At 36.9% G+C, this 22669-nt stretch overlaps 1 protein-coding gene across 1 annotated transcript in view; it reads right to left on the reverse strand.

Annotated features, from left to right (window-relative positions):
* The window catches only part of adam12 (ADAM metallopeptidase domain 12), a 107682-nt gene that overhangs the window by 14179 nt on the left and 70834 nt on the right, over nt 1–22669 (reverse strand). Inside the window, exons 6-11 of the mRNA XM_015375935.1 lie at nt 20429–20615; nt 15801–15866; nt 15222–15293; nt 14737–14906; nt 11244–11328; nt 9282–9430 (exon numbers count right to left, since the gene is read on the reverse strand). Coding sequence (XP_015231421.1) covers nt 9282–9430; nt 11244–11328; nt 14737–14906; nt 15222–15293; nt 15801–15866; nt 20429–20615 — 729 coding nt within the window. The remainder of the gene's footprint in view (nt 1–9281; nt 9431–11243; nt 11329–14736; nt 14907–15221; nt 15294–15800; nt 15867–20428; nt 20616–22669) is intronic.

Raw genomic sequence — 22669 nt, forward strand, 5'->3', positions numbered from 1 at the left:
GTACCTAGTGGGAGTAGATATAAATATATATTATTTTTTTATGATTTGTCCTGCCAGAAGCCACTTAAACTGACCAATAGTGCTCGGATGTTTGGAACTACTAAGGACTATAAGAGCTTTGCGACCGTGTGTCTGTTAATTGAAAAAATGCTGTAACTTTCTCTCTGTATGACAATGGTAATGTCTGTGTACGGTACATTTGGAGGAAAGAAAAAAAAAAGGTACATTTCCCTGAAGCCTTTTTAAGCACTTTATCTGTCTTAATATTATCATCCTGTTTATGTTATACTGAGGTTCCGGTTCAATATGAGTATTTTTCTTAACTTGTTTTTGGGTATTGTTTGTGTTTGCAGCACATTTATGTGTTGCAGCTTGTTTACACCTCTCGCCACTGTTATATAGATATTAGGGCTGTCTTTGCTAAAACTTTCCTAAGGTTGAATAAGTTTTGTAGAATCCTACGGAGCTTCTCTACACAGGTCTTCAGGACTCTGGCGCTGACACCATCTGGAGGGTCAATGACAGAGGTGTAAAATGTCATATTTGAGGTTTGAGAGGGAAGCCTGGAGTCAAAGGATGGCGGGATATCAGTTTGACTGTGGTTGGTAGGAGAGATGGATGTTGAGGTTGTTCCCAAACTAATCCTATTGAATAATGGTAGTAGTTCATTGGCCCTGCCCAGACTTTAATATGTCTGATTCTCCTTCTGCTTGAAGCCTGTGACCTCCTTCAGCCCTGACCACACATTTTTTACCACTGCAACTTCCTTTCCAGCTTCTTCCTGTTTGCCCTCTTACTTTCTTTTATCTTGACCTTAGGTTGTTTCTGTATACTCAATCATTCCATGTCTACCTTCCAGAAGGCTCTTTTTTTCCTTTGTTGAGCAGTTTCTTTAGATCGCTGGTGATTTGAAGGATACTGGTTTATTATTTGGGAAGCATGTCTCTGTTCTAATGTTATGTAGAAATAAGCTTATGTGATGAGTAACACACTCAATTCATGCTTTAATGTTCTCTTATTGAGGTTAATGCTTTGCATCCCAGTGTGTAGCCTCAAAACAACCTTGCAGGGTTTCTTCAGCTTCCCGTAACCACACTTTCATTCTTAGATTTCCAAAGATAGGGCCTTACTAGCAGTTTTTTCCATTACAAATGTGTGCAGCATAATAGAATACAATTAGAATTGCACATGAATACAGTTGTTTATGCAATAACTGAAAACAACAAGAGTGGCTATAAACACATTAAATATACAATTTCAGCCATGGATCTAGAGGGCACCATTATCATCCAACTACTTCCAATCTCCTCCTCCTTCGGATCACTTGTGATGTGATGTGAAAAAAAGTGTTTCCATTGCAGTTTTGTAAAATGCAAGTGCTATTGTATAGATGTATAGTGCATTTACTTTAGCCTAGAATAAGTCCAAAGTTTTGTTTTTTCTGGTACAGCAGCTGACAAACTGTTGGAACATTGGAAAGGTAGCAGAGAGTAGGGTGTGATTGAAGTCTTTTATTTCCACAAATGCTTTTTTTGTTGTTGTGTGTAACCTAGAAACAACAAGTGATAATGCCTCACTCACAGTGTCAGCAGCAGCAAAGGCTGGAATGTAAACAGTTGCTGAAACAACATCTGTGTACTCCCTGGGTAAATAAAATGCATGAAAACCAACATTCATCAGTTCAACATCAGGGCCGCAGAGGCGAAATTTCACAGAAACAGATTCAGTATTTTAATATTTGTCGTTCACAAACACTGCCAGCCCATCCACCTTGAGTTTTCCAGCCTTGTTCAAATTTCTGTCAGCTTGTCTGGTCAGAAAGCCAGTGAGACAGTGGCGTCACAGATATGATACATATTTTAAACCAACAGTAAGCAACCTTTCAACCTTCATAAGATATTTTCATAAATTTAGTGATTATATATCGATTTAAAACTAGTTGAAGATGTAGATATATATGAACACAATAGTTTAAATGCCATAATAATAAAATTATTTTAAAGCCATGTCTACCTTTTTGTTCATTTAACGTAATATGCTTTTGCTTATGGTTATATGTCACATCAAAATCCCATTAGAGTATAAATTGGAATGTAATATATAAAAAATGTCAAAGAAGGATTCATATTTCTGCAAGGCACAGGGCAAGCAGATATAAATCAAAAATGGTTTCAATGTGTTTTCTAACCGATTTAGTTCTGTGAAATGTAAAGTGAGTGATCTCCAAATTAAAATTTGGTTTAGCTTTTTGTTAAATTTCGTCCCTCATGTTCCCATCAAGTTTATACTGAAATATACTGAATTTACAGATGCCAATGTTTTAAAAACTCCATTCTAAGAATTGTAGAATTATAACAACAGGGAGGCACCTGAGAGTTACTCAGCTCATTTATTGCAACTTTTTTCAAACTGAGCTTTTCACTGATGGGTTTTTAACATTAAGGACCATTTTAAACATGTCATGACTTTGCTGTTAATGTTCAGACACAACCTCACTCACTAAATGGTTTGATGTACGTTTCTGGATTACATAAAGTACTGGCCGCCACAACACTGCCTTCTCCCGTCCCTCACCAACTCAAGCTAGTGCCGGCTGAAAGTCAGCGATCCTCAAAGCACATCTTCAAAAGGTTTGGATTAAAGCAAAAGATCACAGAGGATTTGTAATTGTTCAAATTGAAAAGGCAGTGTGGAAATGTATATTACAGTAATTACAATTATTTGTTATTTTGTTCCCCATCTTGTCTCCTTTCAGGACAACAACTAACCCAATGCAAGGCCACTTCCTTAGAAAATCATTTTATTGATTTCCTCTTTGCTCTGAAAGCCAGAGCCAGAATATGGTCAGTTTGCACCCAAACCTCTGTTTTTTGCTGAATTTAATTAAAAGCACATGCAATGACACCTAAATCTTTTATTCTTTTAAATTATTTCAGGAACTCTACATGACTACACTTTACTACATCACAAGTTAGGGGCATCCAGCTGTTCTTTGTGAGCAGAAAAATGCTCTGATGTTTGGAAAGCCAGTGTAATAAGGATTCGGAAACAATGAATAACACCGGATGGCATATAGCAGCTGTGGACCGAAGGGCCACTAACACGCAACTAGTGCCAGCCAAGACAGACACATCTGGAGCTTTGGGCACGCTGACGACACTAGTCTACCACCCACAGAATGGATGCAAAATGATGTCAGCTCCCTTACAGCCTGTTCTCAATTTTAGACGAGTTGTCCTTATCATTGTGTGGAGTTATAGGTTGCCTCTTAGCTCCGTCTCACTGTTACTTATTTTCCACCTGGTCCTGCTCCAGATTTATTATAGGATGAGTTTTCCCTCTACCCTGCACCCAGTTTTCCACCTTTAACTTACAGCCAGTGTTTGACAGCTGGCCTTTCAGCTTCACAGGAACTAGAGCACAGGGAAATCTCTTCGACTAAGCAGCAGCAGCATCAGAGGGCTAGGGCATTAATGGATCTGTATGAGCTCTATGATAAGGGATCATTGCCAAATAATATTACCTGCCTTTGATCTGTCCCATTCTGCATTTATACAGGAGACCAATAGTTCTAAAGACCTCACAGCCGCAAAGCTAATTTGAAATACATCAACAAAATATTGTATTTAATCTACTATAATTTGGCAAAAATACTAAAGTAATCTTTTTTTTGTGACAGTAATGATTAAATGGAATATAAAGTTTAGATCTGGGGTTTTTATATAAAAGATGTTGGCATCTACTTACATATTTGATTATTCCAGGGTGAAATGATTACTCAACCGACTACTACTAGGACTAACTAAACTATTGAATTTATTGTTTATTTTTTCCAATGTACATGTGGTCAAATACCTACGTACAGGGTTCTCCTGAAAATTGTAATATTATAGAAACAAAATTATTAAATAAATTCAAGGGAAAAACTCTAAAATCAGATGTTTTATATGCAAGATGAATACAATTTTTGTAGGAAACAGATTTAGCCTCCTTAAGTAGGAAAAAGAGCCCCAGTGCATACAATAAGAACACTGACCTACAGTGGTTATGAAAAGTATAAAAGCGCTATTAAATCTGAGAATTCGTATTCTTCAATGAGAGAGTCACTGGTTTGAATTTCAGCTCAGTCCGTTTCAGTCCTCTCCTTAGGGAAAAACACTTGACCCGCATTGGTCAGAGGTGGTCAGAGGGCCCAGTGGCGTTCGTATACAGCAGTGTGCACCATGGCAGCTATGGCTACAATGTAGCTTTTCACTTTCAGTGTGTAGAATGAATGCATGATGGAAAGTGGTGTTAAAGCGCTTTTAAGTCCCCTCACTTGAACAGGTGCTAAGTAAGTACAGGCCATTTACCTGTTGCCATAAAACAATTTTAATATAACTTGATAAAAAGATAAAAGTTGCAAGACCTCATTGCAATGTGTGCAATACGGTTTTTGAAACTTTTATCCTTTTCATAATTTTATTTCAAATTATCTTAATTTGAAATAAGTTAAAAGGACAAAAGTTGCAAAAACCTTATTGCATACATTGCAGATTTACATTTTTGAAGTTAGTTTTTAAACAAGATGGTTTCTGACTTTCTTTAATGAATAGCTTTCATTAGGAATCCCACAAGTATCTTGTTAATGGCTAAATGAAATGTGTAGTTTATTTTGAATATCCTAGTGGTTAGGGCATGGGGCTTTGAATCCTGAGGTTGTGAGTTCGATCCCCCACTCCCACTGACTGTCACTCTGGCTCCCTGAGCATGACCCTTAACCCCACAGTGCGCCCCGGGCGCCGCACAATGGCAGCCCACTGCTCCCCAGGGGGATGGGTTAAATCCAGTGAATTAATTTCGTTGCTCTGTACTTGTGACAGTGGAATGACAATAATTGAATTGTATTCTATATTTATTAAGGTATTCATGTGTGATATGATCCCTATGAGAATTAGGCATAAATAATCAGCTGTATGTTTTAAAATGATATTCACTAGAACTGTATGCTCACAATGCAATTGTTAAAAATTTGTTTAAAATTAAACATGTTTTTCTTTTTAGAATTGCAGCTAGGATTTATGCATGTACATTTGAAGTGATAGGAATATAAAAAGACCAACTCAAAAAGCAGAAATGTTATTACATTTTATCTTAAAAATTGAAAAACAAAATATATATCTGGTGTTTTTAGTATATTGTAACAACTTTTCAAAGAATGAACTCCCAATGAGGCTAAGTATAATTGTGAAATACTCCAGCAATTTAACCTTAATCTATAGGCAGGACTTTCTGTTTGAAATTCCTCATCTATCCTGGACTGTTTTTTGTTCCCTTTTTCCTCTGAGAACATTTCTATGATGAGTAAACGGAATAGAAAAAAAAAATCACTTAAGATAACTGGTGAATGAGACAAATTTTAATTTAGGATTTAATAGTAATAATAAATAAAAACATTTCATACCTAATATCACTGTTCCTTGGTGTCACATATTTTGAGCTTGCAGATCCTGACATTATGTGGAATAATCTGTTCATATTAGGTTCTCTCTTTTATTCCGAGTGCGTTCTTAAATAGGACAGAAGGAGTCAAAGTAAGTGTAAACATGACCAAATGCCTGGAGGAGAAATGAGACATTGTAGTGGAAATAAATAAAAGCAATCCAGGCATAAAGCAATACAAATCCTCTGTTTCAGTTCCAGCTAAGAGACACATACTTATGAACATATTTGTGTGCCTATTTGTATATGTGCCCATAAAGAGAACCATAAGGTGTTTGTTGGTTCTTGTATAATTATGTTTTGTGCTTTTAGGAGATATGATTTCATAGGATGCAAACCACCAGCTTTTCTTTGGTTCAAGCTAATATGTACTGTAAATCAAGTACAGGATTAAGACTTTTCAAGACCTGAATTTGTACCTTAAATACACATTTCCTCTACTTTAATTACTATTTGAGCAATTTTGCAAACAAAAATGAGTCAATTACTTTGTCCCTAGCTTTGCAAAACTTAATGCGAAAACTCCAACAACGTGGAGCTATAATTGCCCCAAAAGATGGGTCTATGCATTGCAAGTTTCAGAGTACCCATCTTCCCTTCACTTTAAAATAAGGAAGTATGACTGATCATGTAAAATAAACTGGTTTAAACTTGGCCCAATGCAAAACAATTCACTTGCAAAACTATGCACATGCTTTTGAAATTAGATTACAGAATAATCAATAGTAAACAAATAATCTGTAAGCCATTTGATCCAAACCATAACATCAAGTAGTACATCAGACTGATATTTAATAAAGATCTATACATCCTCTGATGGAAATGAAGTAATCACCTTACTTTGTTTGCGAGAAAATATTGTATTTGAGGTAACAACTCCATTTATGTTGTTTTTGATTTGTGTCATATGAACCACTGACTTTAAATAAATTCACACTCAACCGTAGCAGTCTAGGAACAATTCTTGGCATGGTTGTTAACTGCTATAATCAATACAAGCCCATTTATGTTCTTTTTTTAATGTAAATAACATGAATATTGATTACAAAGGACCCTGTGAGGCTATAGATTTATTATGATGCAAATAAATTTAGCTTTACACTTTATTCCTCAAGTTGGATTTTATTTGCACAGCTGTCGTATTGGATGCTATACTTGCTGCTAGACGGGGACCTACAGTGAGTTGATGAGGGATCTCCTTCAGAATTTTCAATTAAACTTGGAAATATCAGTGAGTACCGTAAATAGAAAGCACTTTTGAAATAAAATGATATAAATTTGTTTAGGTCTTCCTATATACAATGCAGCACTTTCTTGAAATAAAAAAATAAAGGGCACAGATTCTTAACCCTTTTTTTCTATCATTAGGTCATGCTAATCTGCACTGCAAAATGTGCCTACTAAAGAAATTATATGGGATCCTTATGTCAACTGAACCTAAGTTGTTTGTTTTTTTCTTTGTACAGAAAACATCAAAAAATTCTTTATTTTCATGGTAATAAAAATTTTATAATGAACCTATGATTTTTTTTTAAATAAAACTAAGTAATATTAATGTGACCTTAGATCTAGATAGTTTCAGAGAGGTTTTCTGATTTCATTTTTATGGCAGTAAAGTGACAAGTTTTCAGACATAGTTAACTACTTATCTGAAGCTGCTGGGAGATTTTTCAGACATTAATGTTGCATGAATATCAAAGAATGGCTTCACTCCAAGTGTCTTTGAAAATGTAAGAGCAACTGAAACAGAAATAGTGGTGGAACAACTGAAAGACAAAACCCTTTTATTTACACTTCAGCAAACATCTTTTTCTCTCTGTTTTTCTAAGTTCAATGTGCTGCCATTTTTGGCAACATCCTTGCCCATAAATACCCTGAGTCAGGGTGAAAGTAAATCTGTGAACCTCATATTATTGTTCTATTTTTTAAGTCTATAATTTAGAATATTGTAACTGTGCTTTTCATGGGTGTTGTCCAAAAAAAATACAGAGAGACATTTCCAGTCTGTGGCTCCCACACATCATTAGACTGGTGCTCAGGCAGGATACTCCAATATTTCCACCCAGATCATCCCTAAGCTTCTACAAAGCCGAGGACAGGAGGGTAAACCTTTTAAACTCATATTATAGCCGAGGTTTCTATGTTAGAGTCCTACAACAGAAGGAGGTGTGCCTCCTTAGACTTTGTCTGGTCAGGTTATTCTATACTTAGGACTCAATACATTAGTCTAACACAGTCTTGCCTTTAAAAAAGCGGCGTAGATGTCATGATTACTGTTTTAGGCATGATGGCCAATTCTTTTGAAACGTACTGCTTTTTTGAAGTGAGAAAGGAAGTAGTTTGTTTCTGAATTGTGAACACATGCAGCTCATAAGGATTCCTAAGAGTCCGTTACAACAGCACAAAAGAAGCCCCCAACAATTAAGTATTTATATGTAAAAACTATCGGTCACTTGTAAAACAAAACATTACTGTAAAAGGTACAGAGATTATGACTACTGGATCATAGGTAGCGACTAAAGATGCTAGAGGATCTACTTTAAAGCTTCCAATTGACCTTAAGCTAAAGGTGTTTTAATGTTTTGACTGTGTTTGATAATTCCTATCATTAAGTCTAAAATACAAAAATTGATCAAACTTATACTAGATAATGGTTACTTTAACAGAGCTTATTCAAAAGGGAAAAAAATATATATATATTTTATCCTGTGTTGGCCCCTCTTGGGAAACCCTTATGGCACCTCCCGGGGGCCGGGTCTTTGGCTCTTCACAACCACTATTGAGCATTTTCCCCATGGATAAACCTTACACACATAAACGCACTCTCAGAAACATCTACAGGTGCTTGGATTCGGTTACATAGTCGCCAATGTTTATCTTCAGCTACTACTTTATGTATTCCATATTGCTTAATACTGAATGTGGCTGTACTCTATCTGTACTTATATATAAATTGGCTGAGCTGTTCTTTTTACATCTCTTTGCAGAAGATAAAGCGACTAATGGAGGTTTGTCAATATCTCTCTTTTGTCTTCCATTTAACCTTTTCTCCCTTTTCTGTTCTGTCCACATAACAAAAGTAAATTTCCTACATAAATCCAAATAAAACTAATAACATATATAAATCAAGCAGAGCATTATGGTGAAAGTGATAATGCTCCACTTGTGAGCATAAAATCTATCTATCTATCTATCTATCTATCTATCTATCTATCTATCTATCTATCTATCTATCTATCTATCTATCTATTGTTTAAAACAATATAAAAACAAAAACATAGTATTTCAACTAAGCCTTTTTGTAGCTACAAGATATTTCTGATGTACGTTGCAACATCATGGACTTTTTTTTTTTTTACATTAGTTGCACAACGTTTTTGTTTTGCATACATCAACTAAAACTTCACCTACTTATGCTTAGAATATGTAAAACTGTGCTGTCTTTGTCATACATTGCTAGTCAACCATTTACTCATCCATTCAGACGGCATCATAATGCCTCAAGGCATTAGTGCAGCTGTTGAATCTGCACTAAACTTAATGACCAAATAATTAAATGGCTTCATTTGCTTGTTGCTCAACAGACAATAAATTACAAAAGGAGTGCATGTGGAACGATGTTGACCCAAGATCACAATTTAGTTTTTTTTTCAAGGGAGGACTACATTGCTGAATTATTTAAACTTCAGGCAGCGATGATGTATTTGCCATGTTTTTGGAGCATGCTGCAGGAAATATGGAGCCATACATCTGGTAGAAATATTGAGATTTAAAGTTGTAAAGAAAGAAATATGTCTTACCCAGTGGAGGGAGTCATAATGCAGCCCCCGCGATCCACTGTCACTCTGCATCCACATCCCCTCTCAGGTGTGTCATGGTTCATGCCGAAGTTGTGTCCAAGTTCATGAGCCAGAGTGACCGCAGCTCCCAGAGGATTGTCCGAATGATCCTGAAAAATAGACCAGTCAACCATTTTTGCTTCATTTTTTTTTTTTACTTCTTCTTAGCAATTATTTCACTTCTTCTAACAGCCTAGGACTATTTCAATGATTCAATTCCTTTAGATTTTTTGGACAAAAAAACAAAACAAATCAAATCCAAGCTCTCTAAAAGATCTGATGAAGAAATAACCTAAGGCTTGGATGGTTTAATTGGATATTGTTCAGATTAAGCAAACAGTTCAGACAGATCTGTGTTCAGTCGAGTGTTTTTATCATATTGTGCTGCCAGAAAGAAAAAGCAGCTGTAGTCAGATTTTGTGCTTTCTCTTTATGCTTGCTCAACATATTCTGACAGAGACAGCTGTGCTTCTGGATGTAACAAACAAAGATTTCCTCGAAAAAATATTTCTAATTGAAGACAGGAAAAAACACTGACAGGAAACACTGGAAACCAAAGATAAGATGCATTTTAAAAGAAAAGGGTGAGATTTAGGGCCTCCTGTTTCATAGGTCGAGCAAAAAAAAAAATTAAAAAAAAAAACCTTAAAACTGCAACCAAGCTACAACAGAATGAGCTAGATGGAAGCATGCTCATGTCTTGGTATGTCTAGGCCAAAGTTCATGCCTACATTCAACTGAGAAGAATAAAAATTACAAAAAAAAAATGTTTTTGTGATTTTAACCTAAAATCTTTTGCAAAAAATTTGCTGAAACTGAACCACATTTCAAAGCATTGGATAAACAAAGACGAGCAAAAGTATGCAGCTTGCTGAAGGTTTCCTGCAAGGTGTGTAAAACATGAACACATGAAAAGGCCGAATGAATAATGCAGCTATGGGAGCTATCAGCTCTTCGTGAACGCAGAGCTGTGTGTCAGAGCACCTTGCCTCTGGAAGCTTCTGACACTGTGCATTATTTAGCAGTGCAGCACGAGTTGAACTCAGACTGACGAGCCGCTCTGCTGGGAGCTTATTTAAAAAAAAAAAATGAAAAAACACCAATCAGCTGTCAGCTCTACAATCCAACAGGGCAACCTAGACTAATGAAATGAAAGAACAATAACCCCTGACTCGGTTTCCTTTAAAGAAAATAAAACATATGCACAACAAATGAAGTTCCAGAGCTTAAATTAAATCATTTGAACAATTGCAGTCGTTACATAGAGAATCCATATATATAGTATAGTAATGAGACTTCCAGGGAATGTCAAGCTAATGAGTTTAAAAGTATTCTGTAAACAAAGGGACACAGCTCAGAGAACTTGGCTGTGATTTGTGAGCCCATATATATGTCAGCAGTTAATCCCTTTAGCCTGAATGTGTGTTTTTTTTTTAATGACCTGGACCCAACTTCACCATCTGGGAGGATAGGGGTGAAGACTCTTCCGGGGGACAGGCCATTAACCGGCCAGAGACACTCAGGGTAAAATACCAGCATGATTTGTGCTAATGCTGCATGACTCAATCCCACCATATAGAATTGCAGATCTGTAATGGGTCATCATTTACATCCCATATATATCCCCTGTGTTTTCATTCAGGCTGCACACACTGCAGCGTCAAATTCCCTCCATTATTGCACCTCATTAAAAAGTCAAACATTTTCCAAATAATCGTTTCGAACAGCTTTATCACCATGACAATACATCATCTCCCTTTGGAAGTCAGGAGAAAATACACAATGAGGACAACCTCTCCCAAATATTAGAACACAGAGTAATAATCTGCAGAACTGTTTTTGTAAGATAGGCAGGAGACCACAAATTGGAGGTGGATATTAAAAGGAAGAGTCGGGTAAAGTTTTAGTACTAAATATACATACCATAACAATTCCACCGGATTGCTCCGCTGTACACATGCTCATGATGGGGGCCATCCCAATAGTAGTCCCCTGGAAATACACCCCACTGAAAGAGAGAAAATAGCTTCACTTTTTCACACTTTTCATTTCATAACCATTAACCTTCATGCATCTTGTTTTTTTTTTTTCCATGGGACAAACCAACAGAAAGTGGTGCTGATTAATGAGGTGGAAGAAAAATTATACACTTTTCTAAACAAATGAAAATCCCACAAGAGTTTATCTCATTTGTATTCAGGACCACGAAGAGGAAGGCTTTATTTTAAGAACCAGGCAGGCGGCCCTTGGTAACTCTGGAGGAGCTGCAGAGATTGACAGATGGAAGAATAAAACATCTGTCATTTGTGGGAAAGTAGGGAGAAAAACCTGGTATGTAAAACATAAGAATGGGAAGGAGGCTCCCTTCCTAGTCATAAAGCAACCCTAAACATATAACCAGAGCTATACTGAGATTGTCCAGATTACAGCATATTTATAAATAGCTCAGTAGAAAACACACAATGTGATGTCTTCTGCCTGCCAAGAGGCTTTCCTTTCCTTTTCGTTCTTAAATATCTTACTCTTTATTTAGCCAAAATTGATGAAAAGTTGGATTGAAACTAATTCATACCAGGAACACCATATTATCATTATCATAATTAGTTTTTCTAATAGATTTTGCCATACATATCGGAGGACTTTGAATGGAAATTGATGGATTTGATGATGAAAATCCATTGACTAAACCTGATTTTTTAGGTAAATATTGGATACTGGATACAGTTAACTCTGCTTGTGATCTCAAATACAGACAATTGGATATGGAATTCAATGTGGGGCACAGCGATATTTCCGCTCTGCCTGTTTTTTCACATAGCAGCCTGTGCTGGAATGTTTTAAGAGCAAGGCAAAACAAGAAAGACAACTTACAAAGAAATCTCACCAATTAATGAAATCAGAATGGCCATGATTAGAAAAAAATCCCCATTTTCCCTCATAAAGGGAAAACTTGCCAAAAAATGTCATAAGCTGATAGGAGCCAGACAGCTAGAAATAATGGAATCTCTCTTCAAAGCAGGTTTTTGTGTTTGAATTAAATAAAACTCTCTGCATTTAACCCATCCCCTTGGGGAGCAGTGGGCTGCCATTGTGCGACCCCCGGGGAGCAGTGTGGGGGATAAGGGTCTTGCTCAGGGACACAGAGTCGCAGTCTGTGGGAGCGGGGCTGGAACTCAGAACCTCAGGATTCCGAGCTCTATGCCCTAACCACTCAGCCACCCCTCACCCTCCTTTAAGCAAGGAAGTACACCCCAAAACTTAATTGACATAGTTTGTCAAGAAAGGATATATTTTTTTTCTGTGTGGAATTGGCAGTGCCCTAGTTCTTAAGGGAGGGCCCATGGGGGGCTGCTTACTTAGCCAGATTGTGGAGTTTAATCTTAGACTAGCTTGAGCTGTAATGTTCGTCCGTCAGTCAGTCAGTCAATACTTGTTAAATGTTGTAATATAAAACATTTTTTTTTTAAGGTTTATAAGAAATAAAGAACCGCACACCTCAAAACTTCATCTGTGTTGTCAGTTTATTGAGATCATAATCCTACCTTTAACTTATTTACATGTATAGAGTTGAGGGGTCCTGCTGAGTGGTCAGTCTGGTTGCTAGACTAATTAAGCTAAGGACGGCGACACACAGTACGATTTACTGCCTTTTTTCAAATTATATTTCAGTCAGCCAAGAATTTTGGATCAGGCCAACTTTCAGCAACATTGTGCATCTTGTGTCCGGTAGAACAAAGAAGGTAAGGAGGGGCTATAAGCCTCTTTAAAGTACCCACTGATCAGTAATTGTGTGGTTGGACAAAAATAAAACACTTTAGTCAGCTTGAAATTCAGTCAGCACTGATGAGGATGTGTTGTAGATAAGTTACATTTTAATTTTTCATTAATCTTTCATTAAATGCTCCCTTTAAGGCGACGGTCATAAAAAGTCTCCATGGGGTTAAAGATAAATGAAATATACTACAAAACCTCACAAAAAAACAATTAACCTACTAACTTCTCGCTACTGCTATACCATTGTTTGACACCATTGTTGCTGAGAGAAAACTTTGCCTATCATAACAAATGATTGAACTACAGGTCCAAAAGCAGCAATTATCAAAACAATGTTAAAAAAGAATAACAGTGACCATCTCAAACCTTCCCTTTCAGCTGTAAGGTTACTGATAAAGTTGTGATTGGGCAGTTAAAAAACTGACACCAAACCAAAACACGACATAACTGCACCACATATATTTTAATGCTCTGACTTTTCATATCAATGCATTTTTGTTTTTGCAATGTTCTTTTTTTCTCCCACACTGTTTACATTTGATCACAGCAACTCTTTAACAAATGGAAATTTTGTGAGAGCTGTACGAAACAAAATGTAATTTTCTATTGGAACTAAAGATCAGAGTTCATAGTAAAGACCCACGAAACCTTCAAGATTTGAAGACTGTTTGTGTGGAAGAATGGGCAAAATTCACACCTGAGCAAAGCATGTGACTAATTTCTCCACAAAGTGGGCATCTTGAAGATGTCATTACCAACAAAGGCTTCTGTATAAAGTATTACTGTAAATACATTTCAGAAAGTGTGTTCTATACTTTTCCCTTTTACCTGAACCTTCAGAGGCAACATGAAGACAGTAACGGTCTTTCTATCACAGAAAGAACATCTCTAGGTTTAAAGGACTAATTTCTCAGCAGGAGCTGGAATAACTAATTAATGTGTTCATCTTTAGTAGAATTAATTACTGCAATGGTGTCTTGGCAGGTCTGCCTAAATAGCTGATCAGACAACTGCAGCTGTCAGTCGGTAAATCACAAAATGGCTTAGAACCAAAACACATTACAGACTTTTCTGTGTATCAACTGCTCAGACTTCTCAGGTCTTTGGGATCAAATCTAGTCTGCACACATAGAACCAGAACTAAATCAATAAATTACAGAGAAGCAGCTTTTAGTTTCTATGTTCCACTAGTCTGTAATCTGTTCCAAAATATTGTAGAAGCCCAGAAACCATAAATAACTATAAATCAAGATTTTGATTTTGCTTGTGCTGTCTAAAAAATTTTTTTTTCAGTTTTCAGTCCAACTTTCCTTTGATTTTTTTTTTATCAATCCTTTTTTCATAACAATTATCGTATGTTTTAATTATTCACTTTAACTATATTTTACACAGGATTCTTTTTTTTTTTTTTTTTTTTTAGATGTGGGTTACATTGTGATTGATATGTTGCTACATCAAAAAGTATGCAGATTGCCTATTACTACCCAACTTCCAACATCACTTTAATGAATTATTGCAAAATGGCATACGGATGGTTATCTAATTTCAATCTTTCCATAACAGTTTTCTTTGGTGCAAAAGATTGAAAACATACATGTGAAACAATAGAAACATTCCGATGTACTTTAAAAAAAAAAACTACCTGATCAGCTGGGCGTTGTCATGAGGCTTCTGAGGCAGTAATTTGACTTTTCTCCAGTCTAGAAACTCATGCAAGGTAGTGAAGGGATCCTGTGTAATGGGACACTTGTCTACATCACTCCATACCTCCAGCCCAACCAATGCAACTCTGATGTTCAAAGGTCTGTAAAACTGAGAGTTAACAAAGAAAACAGGTTACGGACACAAACTGTTCTCTTTCAGTCTGTCTCATTTCTTTCAGCTTTTCAAAAGTGCAGACATTTGTTTTTTATTTTGGTTCAGATTTAGAAAAATTTTTACCAAAACAAAAATACACATTCTGTTGTTAAGCACCTTTTACATTTGAAAGTCAAGTTTTCAAATTCATCTGTGGCTAAAAATCCCTTCAGTCTTTGCACACAGATCAGATAATCTCCACTCAGTTTGCTGTTGTTTCAAATAAATCACATCTCAACACTGCATCCACTTGTTTTCTTCGATTGTTACCTTGTCCACATAATTGGCGATCTCAGCCAGTCGCTGTTTCACCCTGTCAATGTCTTTGCCTTGCTTCTGAAACTGGACAGCAAGAGTAAAACACAAAGCACAGAACGTTTAGCCCCCACTCAGGTATTTGAAATGCAGTTACATCTTCTACAGCACTTTTAAGCCCTCAAAGAACTCTTGTTAGCTACGCTCACAAACTAAAGATAACCTTATAGACCTCCTATTATGTACAGCATTTATTCTGCTGCTCTAAATCATGTGATGTTGACCTATAAATCTTGTGCAAGTGAGAAACGCTCTCCTCTCTTTGAGATACTAAGTCAAGGATTTAAGGCTTATTCTGAGAGCATATCAGGCCTCATTTGTGAGTCAAGCGGTTCTATGATGAATGCAGTAGGATGTAGAGGGAGCCAGAGCAAGGAAACGGATGAGTAAGCGACACATCAGAGGTGACAACGGGGCCATGGCAGGGCCATCTCATCCAGTACCTCGTGGGAAAACAACAGTTTAGCATATGACCTCTGAGACCGTTTCCTGTGGAACCTAGCTGAAGGGGAGAAGTTTATGACCTCTTCTTACCTCTCTGTTGTCAGCAACAATGATGAGCTCCACATATTTGGTGGTTGTCTGAATGTGGCGTTTATGCTGAAAAAAGAAATGGAAAATGAGGGACTGGATTCTCATTTCTACGTTTGTTCCCCTTTAGATGCAAAACTAAATAGAAAATTTAGATGCAAAAATAAATACAAAGAAATAGTTTGGATCCAAGCACAAATAACACAAAGAGAAGCACATCAACAGCTGCAGCAGCTCAGAAAGTTTGAATATTTGCTTCCATGAGATTGATTCATTTTTTGGTTTAGATTTTCAATTGTAATATTCCACAAGGGAGAGCATGTAGGAAAAAAACAATAAAAAAAAACCCCGAAAAAACTTGCAAATGTCATTTTAACCCATAACTAACAGATGGTGACATTATAATTAAATAAAAAAAAAAGTGAAATATATCTGAACATAAACAAAAAAAAAACATCTAGTAAATGAATTTAACAAGTTTGGACATTATGATCGTCTCTATAAATATAATATAAAATATTATGATATAATATTATAATATAATATAATAATATACATATAAATGAAAAATGCAGTCAATGTCATAAAGAAATAACTAATAGTCATTTGTTGTTCTTATCTTTTCATCTTTCATTTATGGTACTATTACAACTGTTGGTGTTGTTGACTCAAAGCAAATCTAACTTGACCGTTAAAGACAACCTTATCATAGTTAGTTTTAAAGAACAAATACATTTTTTCTTTATATATACAAAGCTTAAAGATTTCCCTGTCGTATAATTTTGAGGCACACCTCGGGTAACACTACAGCTATTGTAGACTAAATAGCTTTATCTATTTTAGAGTTTGTGAACAGCTCTAAAATATCTCACCAACTCCCTCCATAGTTCACAATTTGAGCAATTTAAACAAAATAAAGAAAAAAGGATTGTTGGAAGGGATAGGAGCATTAAGAAGGACGGGCAGCGTAAACTCATCAGGTGACCTCTTCACATCTGATCTGTTGAACTGAATTCAAAATGCAAAAGAAATGAGAATCAGCACATAGCAATCAGTTACCCTTTACTGTATAACCCAGTGCCAACCATGAGGGTCACAGAATCCTCTGATAACAACTTGTTTTTCCTCTATCTCAGACAGACATGAGCTTGTCCTTTCAACCCGCACACTACTACATCCAATGCTATCCTGCTGGCTCAGGGTTCTGCCTTCCTGCTGTGGCACTCTGTCAACCTGAGCTTCTCTGTCCTTTCTGGCCTGGCAGCTTTTTGCTCTTATCTGCCTCCTCCATAGATAAGCCAGCATGGGCAAGTATGCTCTGAAAGCATGCTATGGTGATAATCAAGTGTCTAGGGACACATTGGAGAACGGCCGTATGAACAGTGAGGTGAAAGAAATAAAAGGGCAGTCAGTTAGAACAGTGTATAAGTAAGAATTTCAAGCATATGTTTGATAACACTTTTATAAGTTTGTAGCTAAAGTATTTTTTACTCTTTGAGGTTTTATATCTTGGTAATATTAGAATCTCCAAAGTCAAAATTATTTTAGTTAAGTGGCAAATCAGCTTAAAGTAACATAATTAGAGTAACAAAAAGATAAATGATTTCCAAATGCCTTATAAACAAGAGTGTGAAACATGTCATATACATTCCTGATAAATCTTCCTGAGCCAACAGCTTAAAAAACATATATTAATCCCTTTAACAAAATCGTATTTACTATGTTCCCAGTTAGTTAATGGATTTACTGTATTTGTAAGGCATAAGAACACTATTACATTTAATAGGCAGCAGTTTAATATCCCAAACACAGCTGACAGAAATGCCATGATGCCTCAAAGCAAAAAGTTTGCAGGTTCGGTTCTCTGTGTATTTTGCATGTTTTATAGTTGCTTCAAGTTTCCCCTAAAACATCCAAAATTTGGATGTCAGTTTTCCTTTGGACCTCTAAATTGACCATGACTTTATTTATGGATTTGTTATTTATCCATAATATCTCGAATTTGAAAAGGACTCAGAATTCTCAAGATTACTCTAACTTTCAACGCAATTTCAGCTCCAAGAGGATGTTGATTTTATTATTTCTTTTTTTTGGGTCTTACAATTAATCCTCCATTATTCTTCATCTATTCTAAAACTATCAAGCTGTGACATCGTAGGCAGGTGACACTTTCAGCTTGTTATATTTGAAATCTCCATGAAGTTGTATTACTGAAGTGCAGGGCCTGTCAGCAACCCGTCATACCTCTATACCCTCTCTGAGCCTATCTAACTCCACAGGAACCCTCCACAAACCACTTCTTATCTTAACACCTTAAGCATAACACACTGCATCTTATTAACACAGCAGCTCACACACTTGTGCCCTTGTGTAGCCTGTATATGCGAGCTTTCATGTCTGTCAGGAAGAGCAAAAAACTACTCTGTTAGCTTTTAATGTATCTCTTTTCTGCAACTTTTAATATCCTCCCCTGTTTTATTTTAGGTTTATTTGAATCACTTCTGTCTTTAATTTTGAACATAATATGTTTCCCTTTCAAATGTCCCACCACTATCTAAATTGCTGTTTTCTTCAATTATTCAAAAGGCCTAAAGTAAATTTAAAACCACCCCCCAATAAACCCTCTCACGGTGTAGAATCAAACCAGAATTTTAACAAGCTCGTAAATCATCTGTGAGGGCCATTTTTCTCCTTTTGTTCGTATTCCCACTCTGTTTCTGTCAGGCATCCTTTGTGCTTTTGTCAAGATCTGTTCTCTCATGGTTCCATTATGCAGCCCTCATACGACCAAAGACAATACATGCAGCAAGAGCCAGCACTATAATCACCAGCAGAATTCGAGCTGCAATACAAAGCTTAGAAAAATCCCCAATGTCGATGTAATTTAGGAACAGAAAGTTAATCTATTAGCCAATACTAAGAAACTTAGACCATTTTTCACGCTGATGTTAATGAGCACTTATTAAAACGACAATAGTAAACTTCCCTTAACTCAGCTATTTCAAGCAACTAAGAGTTGATTCAAAGATATATGGAGCTAAACGGGACAATCCTAAAAGAGAAAACCTGATGGAGATAAAAGTTGGTTGAGTTTTTTTAGTTTTAGGCAAATTGTAAAAGTTACCAAGCTTGATTCATTTGTTTCAAAACATATGTAAGCATATATTTTAGGCTAGGCTGTGTAAGGGGACTGCTGCAGGGAGCGGGTTGGCACAGAATTCGCAACAACCCTGCAGTACCACTGAGAGCCACTAAGGCTACAACCTCAACGTTAAAAACCTCTGCACTAGAACAACTGAAAATTTGTAACAAGATTTGATGAGAGACGTTAACAGGCCATCCAGCTTGATGTAGCCTAAGCTATTTTACAAAGTTGAATAAAAATGTTAACCATACATTTTGAGCTATAACTGTTGTTCAAAGTATTAACAAAAATTAGCCACATTTTTCAGATTCTATCCTTAAGTATTAAAAAAATATATATATTTTTCTTCATTTTCCAATCATGCACTACCCTGTATAAATAAAATAGCATAAAATCCTATTCAGTAAACTGAGTTTTGCTCTTGTAATAAGACAAAATGTAAAAGAGTTAAGGAGCATTAATACTTTATTAAAGACCCTATGCTTGCCTGACCTCTTCAGAAGTCCTTAAATATCCTTTGCATCTCTGACACCTCCAATCACTGTTTGCACTGATCTGGTAAATCAGCTGTGTTCTACAGGGCCTGATTTTCTTCAAAACCAACACAGAAAATCACTGGAGTCTGTATTTTTCCCTTATCAGGGTTTATCATTTACAAAGCTGCATTCCCTCTGAGGGTAAAGATTTGATAAGGCTATAGCCACTATGATTTATAACTATGATAGGAGGGGTCACATGCATTGAGCAGAGGAGTGAAAATTAGGTGAGATATTTCTTCCTTCTTTTTTTAAGTGACCAGCCCAGTTGGCGCCTTCAGCCTGATATAATATTAAGAACAAACTGTGCTCCTTACCAGACAATGTGTGCATTTCATCATTCATGTTTACCAACAACCAGGCTCAATATATAGTAGAACATTCAGATGGAGAAATGTAATAATTAGGCTCGCAGCCTTTAAAACATACAGCAGCCCATTTGCCTAAATGCACATTAAAAAACGTATTATTCAAAAGGCTTACAGCAGAGGTTCCCAAAGTGGAGGTCATAACCCACTTAGGGGTCATGAAACAATATGTGACAGTCACTAGATTATACTTTAAAATATTGTGACGTGATCTAAGAAATTATGAGATTTTCTTTTGACAGTATGCCATAATCCAAGTAGTTTACGATGATAACTAGTGGCTTTCTAACTGATTCAAGTCTGACAAAACATGAGCTTGAACCTCCTGTCAAATCTTTCTGCTTCTCTAATCTCAATCATCTCTAAACTCTCTCTGCTATAGGCAAGATATTGATTGCTAATAATATCTCCACAATGAAACTTTACTTTAAAAATCCTAAATATCTTTTATAGGAGTACTTCTTTCCACTGCCAACCAGGAATCTGAATGTTTAGGTCAACTGATCTGTATTTTCTGACAGCCTTTAACACTGTATTGTGTAAGGTGAAACATAAAGGTAAGAAAAAAATAAAAATTCTTACTCGTGTGCCGAATGCTCTAAATGGACTGGTGTCTGTGTTTTGAGTGGGGTGGGAAATATTAAAACCATGACCACAGGTGCCAGGAACAAAATGTAGGTGTTCTGCTGGGTAGATCCAGTGAATCCCATCAGAACAGTTGGCACATGGTTCCAGCATGTAGGATCTGCTTCCAAGATATATAAAACCCCTGCAAAGAAATGAAGAAAAATAATGATCGCAGTTAATAGAGAACATTTAATGAGAACATTCTTCTAAATGTAATGTGTTACATAACTGGCAAAGCATACACTAAAAGCATAAAAGGTAAGACCAAAACAACGATAATCTTAGTTTTTTTAGCCTTCCTGTTACCTGCTGAAGTCTGTTTTGTTGTATAAAACACTTTTCTTGAATCTGTTTTTGCTCTTATGTATCCTAAACATTACATTTGGGCCATTAACCCCAATATTTATTTTGGTCATGTTGGACCAGTTTCCATGCTGATATTACAGTAATCGTGATCATTGGCCCAGGAGGATCCAGGTTTGCGCTGCAGTTGGACTCTCTTTGCAAACCCCCCTCTGACAAGAGACTCCTACAAACACATAAGGCACTGCCCCCCATGGTGTTTTAAGGACAGAGCAAATATTTCATGCTTTTCTTATCTTCTTTCAGAGCTGATCTTGGGCCAGCCACATAGAAGAGGCACCATCATGGAAGACCACAAGCCAAGGACCAGAATCTACAGATTGATCAAAGGCTAAGTTGACCTAGTGGCTAACTTAAAAACAGCGTTTTACAACATTTCTGATTTCTGAAAGTTCCTGATTTTCAGGAACTTTATGATGCCTGAAAGGACCAGGTGAGGTGGAGCATCTGAGAACAAAGGAGAACCTCCCAGTTGTGGGCCTGTCATGCTAAACTGCTAAGTACTGGAGACAACTCAACCTTTTCCACAATGGAGATTAGCAGAGGATAAATGTCTGGCTTGTTAGCGGATAGTTTTGAGGTAGACAATTTGATTGTGTGATGATTTCTGATAATTTCATGAGCTTACTTTTGTGCAAAACAAGCTAACAAGATGGGCTGTATGGTACGCCCCGTTGAGATGTCAAGCTCTTTTTTTAGAGCTAAAACAAGCTTTAATTAATTAAGGTTTTAAACACCAATTTAATGTTTATGTGCTCATCACAGTTCATTACCAACATTATGATCACTCTTTTAAAAGAAAATCAATACTAAAGGGTATTGGATTCTGATCAAGCAAATCATTTCATGAAAAATGACCATGCCAAATAATATTTGATTTATCTTTAGTATTTCCATTGTTAATTGCTTTGAACAAGGGTCGGAACATACATTTGTTGATTTCAATTAATTAATTAGAGACATTTTCACAAGATAAAAAATAAACACAATAAATAGCATTTCATTATATACGAAGTCAAATCTCAAGCGGGAATCTTTGCTCTCCCTCTTTCTTGTACACTAGGAATATTCAAGCTTAAAAACATAATGGTTCGAACCAAATATGAGTTCTGCAGCGAGGAGTTCTCACAGACTACCTCAAATCTGTATGATTTCTAAACTATGGCAGAAGTGCTTCTGCAGCAGCTTGAGCTCTAAAGAAAAAAAAGGGCTGGGATCGGGTGCCACTCAAAGGAGAAGAGCAGAATTAGAACAGGTCTACCCCAAACACCACCTCCAGGTGGTTACAGCCCTTCCACCGCATCTCCCTATAAACCTCGCACCCGCCTCCACAGACACCAGAGCAGGTATCTAACATCTAACCTGCCGAATAGCCCACCCCACCCCCAGTCAGTCACAGCCGTCCCAGGCACCCACATCTGTATGGTCCTCTTATACCCATGGCTGTCAGGTCAATGCAACCCAAGCAGTCCAGCCCCCAATGCAAAGTAAAGCACGCCAGCCACCAGAGCCCTGGCGCCAGACACCCCAAAGCGTCCCCTCAACCTAACTGGAGGAACAGGCCACATGCAGGGTCAGGTCAGACAGGCCCACAACACAAGCTGAGATGCATCCAGGCACGGTGGTGGCATCCCACCTGCCATACAGTCATGCCAGCCAGCTGGCTCCCTCACAAGGATGAGGCCAAACTCTCCATCGTCCTAGACACTTCGCCAAATGCGAGGAACTGCCATCAGCCATCCCAGTGGACAGACGACAGATCAAAGCCATAGGATAAGAACCAAAGCCCGGAGAGAGCCCAAGGAGAGCCAGAAACCCCCAACAAGCCATTGG

Source organism: Cyprinodon variegatus, unplaced genomic scaffold, assembly GCF_000732505.1.
Source record: "Cyprinodon variegatus isolate N-32 unplaced genomic scaffold, C_variegatus-1.0 Scaffold127, whole genome shotgun sequence".
Classification (NCBI taxonomy): Eukaryota; Metazoa; Chordata; class Actinopteri; order Cyprinodontiformes; family Cyprinodontidae; genus Cyprinodon; species Cyprinodon variegatus.